The following is a 13,036-nucleotide window of genomic DNA, read 5'->3' on the forward strand; positions in this document are numbered from 1 at the left end:
CCCCCGCCCGCGCCTGCGCCACGCCCGCCCCGCCCCGCCCGCCATCTTGGAGGGGAAGGGGGCGTTGCTAAGCAACGGGGGGGCAACATGGCGGCGGCGCTGAGGGGGGAGCGCGGGGATGGCGCTGGGGCTGTTCGGGCTCAGCCCTCGGGCACGGCGGGAGGACAACGGTGGGACCCCACACTGCCGTGGGAGGGGCTGTAAGGATCAGCCAGTGCCACCCCTGCCGTGCCCAGGGACAACTCCCACTGTCCCAGGTTGCTCCAAGCTGGCCTTGGGCACTTGCAGGGATCCAGGGGCAGCCACAGCTGCTCTGGGAATTCCATCCCAGCCCCTCCCACCCTCACAGCCAGGAATTCCTTCCCAATATCCCATTTATCCCTACCCTCTGGCAGTGGGAAGCCAAGTCCCTGTCCCTGCTGAAACACATCAGGGAGGTTCCCACACAAAGTGGACACTGAAATTTCAGGGGTTTAAAAATTCCCACACACACTTTAAACGTCTTTCATTTGGGGAAAAAACCAGACTGGACATGGAGAAAGGTGCCGGAAAGTCATTAAGAAAGGACTTTCCTTCCCGATATCCCATCTAACCCACCTCTGGCAGTGGGAGCCGTTCCTGGGTCCTGTCCCTCCACCCCGTGTCCCCAGCCCCTCTCCAGCTCTCCTGGCTCCCTTCAGGCCCTGAAGAAACTCAGGGCTCTCCCTGGATCCTTCCCTTCCCCAGCTGAACACTCCCAGCCTGGCTCCAGAGCTGATACTCCTTAGACAGAAAATTTTTGATGGAAAGGAAGAACGGATGATGGTCTGCACCTACCGCTTGAGGACGGAGGAGGACAGGGTTGGTTGGGATACCGGGATGGAATTCCTGGCTGGGAGGGTGGGGAGGGCTGGGATGGGATTCCCAGAGCAGCTGGGGCTGCCCCTGGATCCCTGCAAGTGTCCAGGGTCATGCTGGAGCAACTTTGGATAGTAAAAGGTGTCCCTGCCATGGGATGGCACTGGATGGGTTTTAACCAACCCAAACCATTGCAGGAATTCCATGACCCCATCCAGCAGCGTTTTCGGAGGTAACTCAGGTTCCAGGCATTCAGCAGAACACAAGGAGTTTGCAGCAGAAAAGAGCCCACCCAAAGCCCCCCTGGAAGTGCTGATCAGCAGCAATGCTCACTGTGACCTTCCTTGCTTAATAAAACATTAATTTTTTAAATAAAACACCTCAGAATATCAAGCTTTGGTTTCTTTAGCTGCAACAGGGTATCTAAAAATTGAGTTTGCTGCTCAGAGCTGGCAGATGGGGGAGAAATGGTATAGAAAAAGGTAAAAAAGGGGAAGTAGAAAAGCAAAGTTGCTTTTTTTTTTCTTTTTTTTTTCCCCTAATGGAGGGTAGGAAAACAAGGACACAAACACTGCCAGGAGCCTGGCTAGTGTGAGCTGGGGACAAATCCAGCATCCCACACCTCCCAGCCAAACCAGGGCTTGGAAATACATTTCAGATCAATTAAAAAATTAAAATATATATATATATAAATAATTGAGGAAGGGTTTTTGGAGCCGCAAAGGCCGTGCCATGCGGGCAGGCTGGGGGTTCTCAGTGCCACCTTCCGTCAGCCGTGCCGCACTGCACAGCCAGGGAAATCCAGCTGGAAAAGCGGGATTGCATCACCCAGCCCGGCTCCAAGCCTTCCCCTTGGAAAAATCCTGAGCCAGCAGCGCTCCCACCCCTCCATCCGCCACCAGCCGGGAGATTTCACTGCGGAGCACGCCCGGGACCCTCCGTCATTACAGAATATATTTTATTTATGGAATTTTACAAATATCTGTACAATTCACGTGACATTTAAGTTAACGCTCTTTGTTTCTCTCCTACAACACCTGAGTTGTAATTGAAATACTGAGATGGAACTCGAGGGGAAGGAGACACGGATGAAAATCCACGAGGGGCTCGGTTTGGGTGGGTTCCCAGCCCTTTCCCTGGCAGGTGCCAGCCTGCCCAGGGGGAACAGGAGCTCTCCTTGGTGGCAGGGCAGCCTCGATTCTCACCCCCCCAATCCCAAATCTCCGGGTTGCAGATTTCTCAGGAAACAGGGATAAAAACTGGAAACGAGAGGTCGTGATGCCCACAGTGAATCCTGCCGGCTCTGAGGACGCCAAGCTCTGCTCTCTGCCACTTCCCAGCTCCTGGGGACCTCCCAGGCACAGTCCAGAGGGGACAAACCCCCCATTTCCCCCTGTCCTCCCCCACAGAGGCTTTTCCAGCCAGGATGCAGCTCCCGTGCCCTGCCAGCCACACAGCGTTTTCCAAGTGCTTCCTTGAGAGGGGGGAGAGGGCACCTGTGCCAGTGAAAGGACTCAGATTTTCCACATCAAGGCAGTCAGCTGGGGCTGACTCTCTCAAGCAAGGAAAAAGTGTTTCCAATGCCCCTTCGGCCCTGGAACCTGCAGCACAGGGAATGCCTGCCAGGTGATGAATTTCATGACTGCCCCAGCCAGCACAGGCCACGCTGTTCTGCTCCAGTGGCAAAAGTGACTTTTGGTGGCAATCCACAAGGGACAGCAGACAGGACAAAGCAGAGCCTGTCTCTCCTTGAGGGAATCAACCGAGGACCGTGTGGCACCTTCAGGTCACCCCAAAAAGGCTCCTCCAGAATTGATATTTAGGTTTTGGGGTGCAGGACAAAGCCAAGAGCTGGAGGGTGCTGAGGGGACAAATACCCAGACTAGAAAAGCCACTGAGAGTGCAGGTGGTGATCCATGAGGATCCTGGCAGTGCCAGAGGGCACGGGCTCAGTGACAGCTGTTGGGAGCTTAGGAAGAACATCACCCAGCTGGGAACTACAGGAATTCAGGGATTACAGAGATCCAGCCAGGGTACAACGCTGCCGGGGTGCTGAGCCTGTGCCAGGGCCCTCTGTCCTGAGATGGGCAGGAATAATACCTGGCACAGCCTCAGGTTTGCCTTCCTCAGAGGGTGACGGGAAGGTGTGGGAGCCTCTGCTCCAGCACAGTGCCACCACCCTGTCACACCCCACACACCTGCACAGGTGGGCAGTGAAGGAAGACACCTCACAAACACTTGCAGAGCACCTGCACCTCTCCATCCCAATCCAGCGCCAAACCACGAGGGATTCCCCTGAATCCACACGACCACAAGCTCACACCAGGTACAGGACGAGGGGTCTGGGGGCCAAAGGTGTGTGAGGGAACCTCAAGCAACACAGGTGGGGTGGACAACCTTATCAATATGATAATAAGTAATTCACTTAGTGAATCTGGGGAACGCCAGCCCGGAGGCAGAGCTGGGAAGTGCCTGGAACACCCTTCTCTGGCTACTCCCTAAGGCTGGGAACACACAACCTAAAGAGGTTCACAGTCTGAGTTTTGCTTTTAAAAACACCCCCCACCCCACCCTGAACCTTAGCACTGTTTAAAAACTGGTGGCTGTTCTTGGGTGTCACCGTGAGCTTGGACACAGCCTGAGGAGAAATCCCTGGGCTGGAGCCTGCGGCCGGGCAGGGCTCTGCTCTCATCTCTGCTCCCTTCTGAGCAGCCCTCACGGAGGAGGAGCTGGGGTTTGCCCCTCATTCCAGCAGCATGGACTGAAGGGAGGGTCAGGGCATCCTGGCAGGCTTCTCCCAGCAGCCCAAGTGTCACTCCAACCCAGTTTGGTGTGCTCTGCTCTGAGCACTGACACCCAAAATGTGCTTTAAAACCCCTGCCCTCTTCACCCTGCTCTTGCCAGGGCATTGTCCGGGCTGAAACGGAGCAAAAGCAGTCAGATGATGGTGACATCATGAACCTCCTCATCCTCGGAGAGCACAGTGCTGAGGGCTGGCTGTGGGGAACACTCTGAGAAGGGTCTGTCCCTGTCTGTCCCCAGCACACCCCCCAGAGGGGTCAGGACAGCCTCGTGTGCCATGGGAACGCTCCAAGCACAGCGAGAGGAGCAGCACGGCTGGAGCAGCTCCTGTCTCCCCATTGCATCCTTCCTGGGAGAGGCGAGGAGAGAAGGGATATGACACTGGACAAAGTCAGGTCAGTCCTATGGAAAGGGGGAATTCCACTCCCCTCAGCCTTAAACCAGAAAAAAAAATCCATGGAATAGCTTTCAAAGCAATGTCTCTCCTGTAGTGTGACGTCAGTGCCCGCACAGGTACCGTCGTATGTTTGCAGCAGGAAAAGGAAAGAAAAAAAAAAAAGAAAACCCTTCCCCCCGCCCCCAAAAAAAAACCATGGAAAAATTGGATCAGGGCTGCAGCTCGGGCTGTTCCTACCCTATCTGGATCTGCCCTGAGTACATGGTGAGCAGCACCATGATGGTGAAGCCCGTGAGCAGCCCCGCGTTCTGGATGGCGAAGGTGATCAGGGCGCTGCCGTTCTGCTCATCCTCCCGGCTCACCTCGTTCATCTCAGGGAACTGCAGGGGGAAACAAAGCTCAGTGACAGCCCCATCCTTCCTCAGCAAACATCCACCAGCCTCCCATCCTGAGGATTTCAGCCAGGCAAAGCAAAGCAGAGATATCTGCATGTGCCAAGGGGACAGAGCAAACCCTGCCGTGCCTGCAGGCTGAGGGAAAGCAGAGCTTTTCCTAGGAAAAAAATCCAAGGGCTCAGGGATCCAGGCTCAGGATTTGGGGCTCAGGATTTACCATGTCAGCCAGTGCTATGTACAGGAACATCCCTCCAGCCAGAGCAAAGATCCAGTTGGCAGAGAAGTGGCTGCCAGCCACGATGCCGAAGGCCAGGCCCACGTAGCAGCAGCAGGCAGAGATGAAGTTGAAGAAGAGCGCCTGGCGAATGGTCATCCCAGCATTGAGCAGGATCACAAAGTCCCCTGAGGGAGAAGAAGATGGGAGGATGAGGAGGGAAGGGCTGACAGCAGCACTGGGACAGCACCGGCTTGAACTCAGAAACCCGGAATATCCCAAGTTGGAATGGACACAAAGGATCAGAGTCCAAGCCCTGGAGTGCACAGAACACCCCCAACATCACAGCATGTGCCAGCTCAAGTGTGGGCTCCCTGTGGCTGCTGGCACTGGGCACTGACCATCACACTGCCCCTAAATTCAGACATCACACCCAAACCTGCCTCTCCTGCACTGATCTCTCCACTACTCCTAAATTCAGACATTCATACCCAAACCCACCTCTCACCTCAACTGCCCCTAAATTTGGACATTCACACCCAAACTTGCCTCCCACTCACTGACCACAGCACTGTCCCTAAACCCACAGACTCACACCCAAACCCACCTCCCCTCCAGTGACCACTCCAAATTCAGACATTCCCACCCAAACCCGCCTCTCCCCTCCCAAACCAAGGAGGTGTTGAGGGTTTTTTTTTGTCTTCAGATGCCTCCATCTAAATTTAAATCTCAGACATCATATTACCTCGTTATTTTTAGAGCGGCGATTACTCAGAGCAGTTTACAGCCCTCCCTCTCCCCCCTTTCAGCAGCATCACTCTTTATTCCACCCCAAATCTGCCTTTCTGGATGGACAAAGGACAGACTCCACAGCGAGCAGGAGCAGGGGCAGCCCCAAGGAGTCACCTACCCAGCTCGTGTGGGAACTCCTCACAGAGGATGGCCACGGAGGTGCTGATCCCTTGGAAAACAGACACGGTGAAGGAGGCGCCGATGGCCAGGCCGTCGATGAAGTTGTGGAGGCCATCGCTGAGCGTGATCATCCAGGCCAGTGTCCCAATGTCCGAGTACCTCACCTCCTTCAGCCAGTAGCACGCGCTCTGGGAGGCCTGCAGGTCCTGCCACAGCACCCCAAAATGGGGATCAGCACCCAAATGGGGTCACTGATCCCTCCTCCAGATGGGAAAACCACCCCACTAATCATTAAACCCGCCCTGTTTGGTCCCACCACACACAGAGAATTTGGGCTGCAGAACTGGTTTTAACTGACAGGTGGGATTTTGCCACAATGCCACGGGATGAGGTGCTCACCTGGACAGAGAGGGAGCCCACCACGGCCTTCTCATCCCCCGAGGGGGGCTTGCACTCCAGGTCGCTGGTGATGTGTGGGATCATGTGGTCCAGGTCTCCGTTCTGCAGCTTCTCCGTGACCCCCTCCTCCCGGTCCTTCTTGGAGGGCAGAGCCTCGGGGCCGTAATGGCTGTGCCCGTGGTGGTGCTGCAGGATCAGGGATTCAGGGCTGTCAGCCATCCCAATATTCCTGCTCTTTCCTGCCCCACTACCCTGAAATTCCTGCTCTTCCCCACCCTGCCACCCCAATAACCCTGCTGTTTCCGACCCCATTATCCCAATATTCCTGCTGTGTCCCACCCCTCCATCCTGAAATTCCTGCTCTTTCCCACCCCACCATCCCCTGCTCCACCTCACCTGGTCCTTCTGCTTCAGGAGCATCTTCAGGATCTTCTCCGTGAAGAAGAAGAGGTAGAAGCCCCCGAACACCACAGCGGATTTGGAAACGTAATAATCTTCCTGAGGGTTGAATCCAAATGCCTGCAGGCAGGAGGGGACCCGGGAGAGGATGAGGAGCAGGCCCTGGCAGTGTCCTTCATCTGCCTTTGCCCCTGGGGTGACACTGGAGGGGTGACACAGCTCTGAGCTCTCTCTGAGGAGCAGCTGCTTTGGGGACAAGCCCAGGAAACACCTTTGTGCACCTTTCATCTCCCTCACTCCCTCCTCCAGGCCGGCTGTGCCCTGAGCCATTGGATCCAGCACCCGCCCTGGGGCAGGGATACCAAACCCCCTGGGGGACCTACCTCCAGGGCTAGAAAAAGCCAGAAAAGGCAATAAAACAACGATTCTCTGCTTGAAGCAGACCGGGGATCTCCCTGGAGCCATTCCCTTCCAAACTCCAGCTCCGAGGGGCTTCCAGCCCTCCATACCTCGCTCTGGGCTCCCCTCCGATGCCGCCTTCCCCTTGTCCAGCCAGCGAGCGCCCAGAGAGAGAGAGAAACAGCCCCAGAGAGAGAGAGAAAAGCACAGACCCGCCAGTCCTCTCCCTACCTCGGGAATGAGCTGGAAGAGGGCGTTGGAGTAGAGAGTTCCAATCGCCAGAGCTATGAAGTAGAGGAGCAGCCGCTTGTAAAAGGTCTTCTTCATGAAGGGCACCACGCTGGCTCCCACCAGCGAGCACAGGGAGATGACGGAGACGCAGAGGAAACCGTAACCCCAGACTGGCAGAGCCAAACCCACCCCGGGAGACGGGAGACGGGAAGGGACGAGATCAACGTGGGGATGGGCAGGGGAGGAATCCGCACCGACAGGACAGAGAGAGGAGGGAGGGAGAGAAGAGGACATTCATTAGTGATTGTTGTTCATCTGGCGCCACCTCCAAAGGGCGAACCCGGCGCTCGGCGGCTTTGGGAATCTCTGCTGAGTTTTGGCAGCCAGGCCATGTCCCAGCCAGCGCCCAGCTCTGCTCCCTGGGTCATTCCCAAGCCACAGAGCATCCGGGTCCCCCGAGCACCTCGTACGCTCCAGCCCTGTCCTGCAGCCGGTCCCTGCCGGGGCGCTCCGGGTGCTGGGGGGGCTGGAGCGTACCTCTGGCATTTCAATTCCTGGCAGATCAGGAATTAGAGGTGCTTGGTTTCTATGTCCAGCAAATAAAAGTTGCAGTTCTGGAGCTGAAAAGCTTGGAAAAACATCCCACTGCCAGCACGGATGAGGCGTTCGCTGCCCGGCAGCAAACAGGCAACGCCAGGGGGAAAAACCCGCTGGAATTTTAAGGTTGGATGTGCCAAATCCAGCTCATCCTCTGAAGAGGCACCTGGACAACGTTCCAAAGGTTTCCAGTCCGGGTGGATTTATTCAGCTCCAGAACTGTGCAATTACAACACAATTAATTTGCGGTGTTTCTGTCGGTCCCATCAGAGCATCAGGAAACCTCATGGAAGCCAGAACCCTTGTGGGAACATCAGGCTGGGAAATCAGGTAAGGGGGAAAAAAAGGGAATTAAAGGATTTGTAAAAGTTGGCTGATTCCAGAGGAAGCCAGTGCTTCTCTAGGCTGTTCTCCATGCTTTTATATGGATATCTGATGATATTTACATGGATATTTCACATTTTTTCCCTCTGGCTCATGCCAGTACTGCTGCCACAAGTGTGGCTGAGCACATCCCTCCAAGGGATAAACTCCTGGACACCCAGAGCAGGAGCAAACAGCTTCTCCCAGCACATTCCCATTCCCCAGACGTGGCAGGGACGGAGGACACTGAGGGTTTCCTGGTGCTCAGAGGGGTGAGAAAAGCCCTGCACAGCCCCTTGAGCCAAGCCCTGAGCCTCGGGTGACGAGGGGTCGGATCGATTCGGCGGGGTGGAGGCAGAGAGGGCACCCACGGAGCTGCCCTGGAGACGGGAGAGAGGCAGGGACGTTCTACCGCACCTCTGGGATGAGCTGGAAGAGCGCGTTAGAGAGCAGCGTGCCGATGGAGAGCGCGATGAAAAACAGCAGCACCCGGCTGAAAAAGGCCTTCTGGGAACACGGGACGATGAGGACTCCGAGCAGGGAGGCCACGTTAATCATGGACACACTGAGAAAACCAAAGCCCCACACTGCGGAACGAGAAGAAACGAGGGCCAGACATTACCGAGGCTCTCGGAGAGCCCGGACCCGGGCGGGTGGGAAAGGCTCCGGGGCTGCTCCCTGTGCTCCAGATGCTCCAGCTGCGACAAAACCATCGTGTTTGGTGCAGGGAAGGTGGGAATGAAGTCACAGGGTTCCTTGGAAAAAGTTTTACCGAGCCAGCCCCAGCGTGGGAGAGGCCAAGCTGTGCTCAGGGCAGCTGATCCAAGACCTTGGGCATCGTCAGGACCAGGATGGGCGGGAGCTGGCTGAGCATCTGCTGGTGGCTGGAGGCCAGCAGGTCCCTCCAGGTCACCCCCTCCCACCCAGGGGAGCCCTCAGCAGAGTCCCCTCCTCATCCAGCTATCCTGGAGGCACAGAGGTTATCCCAGCAAAACCAAACCATGGCACCATCCACAGATCCACAGAGAGGAAAACTCGGTCAGGATTGCCAGCTGCTGGAGGCAGGAAACTCCCAGGAGTGGGAACTGGCTGTTCCTCATGTCCCCAATCTCCGTGCCCAGAACCAGGCAGTGCCTGTAGCACCCCCCCAGCACCCCAATTACCTTCAGCTGAGCTGGGCCTGCTCTCCTCTGTCTGCTCATTCTCCTCATTTTCCAGGTTTTCGGAGGCGCACGCCCCCGACTCCAGCTGCTGCAGGATGGTGGGGCAGAACTCCTTGAACTCGCTGTGCCCCACAGCGGAGCCCTCGCTCAGGTTGTGGATGGCAAAAAGCTCCACGGAGCTAAAGCACTGGGGGAGGGAAGGGACAGAAACGTGCCTTGAGACCCCCACAGCTCTGCAGGGAGATCTCAGGACTCTGCAGGGAAGTTCTGGGGGCCCACAGGGAGGTTTTGGGGGTTCCCTCCTTACACGGGAGAGGTTCAGGCGCTGCTGAGATGTTCGGGAGACATTGGCGTGTCCCACTCCCACATCCAGGCGGTTCAGCAGGGCCTTGAGCTGCTTCAGGCTCAAGGTCTGGCTCTCCCCGTAGCGCTGGAGCAGATCCTGCAGGAAGGAGGCTGCGGAGACGCCGGGGCTGTCCCTGCCCGCCCGGACCTGCGGGCAGGGGAGGAGGCAGAGCAGCAGGAGCAGGCAGCAGCTCCGGGGGCCCACGCTGGGGATCATGGTGCCTCTGGGATGCTGGGAGAAAAACCACACTGCTGTTGGCTTTGGCATTCCCAGCGCTCCAACCACAGCTCCTCCACCCCAGCGATGGATTTATCCTCAGGGAAAGCGGGAACAGCGCTGCGAGCACCCAGATCCTGAGGAGAACTCAGCATTTTTCCACAATCTTTCCATGCAATGCCCTCCTCCTCCTCCCCCCTGAGCCACCCCAAGCCCCTCACTCACCGTGGGGGGCTGCCAGGACACGGCTCCTGGGGGCTCTCCAGCTCCGCAGCACCTCGGGGACCCTGGGAAGAGCAGGATGGTCGGGAAGCAGGCAGGGCTGCACCAAAACCCAGCTGTGCCAGCCCCAAATCAGCTCTGCAGGGTGACGCTCCAGCCCTGGCCACGCGTGGGTCCCCTCGGTGTCACCGGGGCTGGGACACACACACGGCAATGCCAGCGCTCGGAGGAACACGGCAGCCCCGGGGACAGAGGTGGCCTGTTCATTAGGTTATAATTTAACCAGGATAATTACCATGAACCGACTGCTTCCCCGCTCTAACTGTAGGTGCCTTTATAGTGTTTGCCCAGAATCAATCCTTGCCCTCTCTGTCCCTTTCATATGGGCCGGCAATTGATAAAAGAGGGGTGGCACAGCCCGAGCTGCAAAGGAGGGGGCTCAGGGAGAGGAGGGGACGCCAGGCACGACCTGCACGTCCACCTTGGGAGGCACCCAAGAGCCTGGAGCTCGGGCTGCCTTCCTGGGAAAGCTTCCCTGCAAGGTGGATGGCAAATTTGGGATTGGCAAGGAGAAAATAAAAGTCTGCTGCCTCCATCAATGCAGCAGCCACCCCAGTCCCAGGGTGGGGCTCCAGGTGCACCTCCTGATCCCCCTGGAGGGGTTCCTGGTGCTCCCGACCCAGCCCTGGACACCCTGCAAAGCCTGGCCTGTGCTGGCGGCTCACAGGCTCCAGTCTCTTCCAAAAACCAGGACATTTTTGTAGTCCGGCCAAGCAATTGTTCCAAAAATAACCTGAGGCCAGGATTTCCACACCGAGGGGCTCTGGGGTCCTGCAGGACCCCGCTCCCCATGCAGGACCCCACTGCCCCTGAAGGCTCCCACATTCCCACAGGTTTTACCAGCTTTAGCACCACTTTGTGAGCTTTGTTCTCCGGGAGCTTTCAGCCTTCTCCTGCTAGGGCTTAGCTCGGATGCTTTGACTTAACCCCTCTCCTCCCAAAACGAGGGAGGGATCCCATCCAGAGCGGTGCTGCTGCTGGGAACACCCCGCTGGGTGGGGGGACCCGAGGGACCTCTTCAGCATCCCCCAGCGAGCTCAGCCCCTTCCCCTGCCTCTCTATCCCAATCCACCCTTCCAGGTGGGTCCTCCTGGGCTCCGTGGGACATCCAGGCTGCCGGTGACTCCCACAGGTGCTGGCACACAGCCCAACGTGCCAAAGGTTTGTCCCGGCTGGCCGCACGTCCCGCTGGCTGCCCTTTCCATCCGAGCGCTGCCCAAATCCCCGGTGCCACCGGGAGCTCTCCCGCTCCCTGCGCACCGACGGCCCGGCCCGTGCCAAGGCACGCAGCTCTCTCCGCTGCCAAAACCCCTCCGGGGGGTTTCTCCCAAAGCCGGGCTGAGCCGGATACACCCAGGCTGGAAAACCGGACCTCAACTTTCCCCCGCTGCCAAAGGAAAGGCAGGAAGGGCAGAGCTCGGCAGCGCTGCACGGGCTCGCTCCGTTTTAGGGCAAAACGAGGTGGAGGAGCCGCCCCTGCGGGAGAGAAGGGCCCGAAGAGGCACATCCCGGGGGGCTCCGAGCTGCTGGAACTCCGGGGGGCTCCGAGCTGCTGGAACCCGGGGGCACGGCACAGCAGGAGCGTGCCGAGCACACCCAGCCCAGCATCCCGGGACAAACACCAAAGAACACCGAGCCTCGCCATCCCCGCCGTCAGCTGCGACCCCCCCGGAGCCCCCCGGCCTCCTGGCCGCTACCTTCAAGGGCGTCCTTCCACCGGGATGCGCTCCGGGAGCCCGGAGCCAGCGCCTGACCTACTTTATCGGGCCGGGGCACGGGGACAAACCGCTGCCACGCGAAGGGACGGCTGCCCGGGAGGGATGTGCCCGGGAGCGATGCCACGACAGCAGCACGCAGCTCCCGAGGCCGGGCAAAGCCTTCCCATCTGCCCGGGCTCCGCTTCCCGGAGATCACCGGTCCCGGCCGCAACCCGCACATCCCCCCCGCCGCTCGGGGCCGGGAATAAAACCGCTGGCACAGCCGAGCGTGACCCCAGCGACGTCAGCTTCCCGAAATCCCGCGCAGGGGTTGCCGCAAAGCGGGGGGCACAGGGCCAGCGGGACCCCAAATTGCACCCCCCGGGCCCATGCCGGTGCTGTGGGAGCCAGCGGGGCCTGCGGAGCAAGCGGCGCTCCACGAGTCCTGCGGCAAGGAGCGCTGCCCGGAGCCCTGCGGCTGTCCCGGGGCTGGCAGCGGAGCCGCTCCTGGCTCACCGACACCCTGGGCTGTCCCCGAGCCTCCGGACAGAGTCCTGTCCCTTCCTTCCCCGTGATCGCAGCCCGGGCCGGACAGACGGGCAGCGGAACCGGGAGATCCCCCGGGCATCGCACCCCACAGGGACCCCCAATCCTGCCAGTGCCCCCCGGGCCGGAGCTGCTGCTGCCGCCCGGTCCCTGCCCCATCCCACCCCTCTCCCCATCCCACCGCCGCTGCCTGGTCCCAGAGCTTCCACTGGTGGTGCCAGACCCCATAACTGGGCCCTGCACCCCAAAACTGAGTCCTGCACCCCCTAACAGGGTCCTGCACCCTCCCCTGCCCCAGACCCCACGGGCTGTCCCAAAACGAGCTCCCAGGGCTGCCCCAGGGCTCTAGGACCGGTCCCAAACCCCAAACAGCCGCTCCCTGCATCCTTCATCCCTCCCTGCATCCCCCATCCCCATCCGGGGCTCGGGGCCGGCCCCAGCCCGCTCCCCCCGCCCCGCTGCCTCCGTCCCCGCGGGGCCCGTCCCCGCAGCCGGCTCCCCGTCGCATGGCAGGACTGCCGTGCCTATCCCGGTCCATCCCGGCCCGGCCCGGTCTATCCCGGTCCATCCCTGTCCTACCTCCGCTCCCGCTCCCGCCGCCGCCGCTCGGGGCCGCGCAGGGCGCACGCGCGGCCACCGGCACGGGGAGCGCTCCCATTGGCTGCCGCTGCCCCAGGCCACGCCCCCTCCGCCTCAGGGCACGCCCCCTCCGCGGTGCAGCGGTGCGAGTCCCCAAAAATCCCACCCGGGACCCCCCAAAATCTCACCCGGGACCCCCCAAAAATCCCACCCGGGAACCCCAAAGATCTCACCCGGGACCCCCCAAAAATCCCACCCGGGA

General features: G+C 59.4%; 1 protein-coding gene across 1 annotated transcript; it reads right to left on the reverse strand.

Annotated features, from left to right (window-relative positions):
• Positions 1–1,773: 1,773 nt before the first annotated feature.
• Positions 1,774–12,800, reverse strand: SLC39A14 (solute carrier family 39 member 14). Its single transcript, XM_041490666.1, has 10 exons — positions 12,775–12,800; positions 9,896–9,957; positions 9,416–9,685; positions 9,109–9,295; positions 8,363–8,532; positions 6,353–6,475; positions 5,957–6,142; positions 5,556–5,763; positions 4,649–4,833; positions 1,774–4,416 (listed from the first exon to the last, which is right to left on the reverse strand). Exons 3-10 carry the CDS (start codon positions 9,668–9,670, stop codon positions 4,270–4,272), a joined length of 1,461 nt encoding a protein of 486 aa, XP_041346600.1. The 5' UTR covers positions 9,671–9,685; positions 9,896–9,957; positions 12,775–12,800; the 3' UTR covers positions 1,774–4,269.
• Positions 12,801–13,036: the final 236 nt, after the last annotated feature.

This window comes from Pyrgilauda ruficollis, unplaced genomic scaffold, assembly GCF_017590135.1.
Source record: "Pyrgilauda ruficollis isolate IOZ18807 unplaced genomic scaffold, ASM1759013v1 scaffold125, whole genome shotgun sequence".
Taxonomy (NCBI): domain Eukaryota; kingdom Metazoa; phylum Chordata; class Aves; order Passeriformes; family Passeridae; genus Pyrgilauda; species Pyrgilauda ruficollis.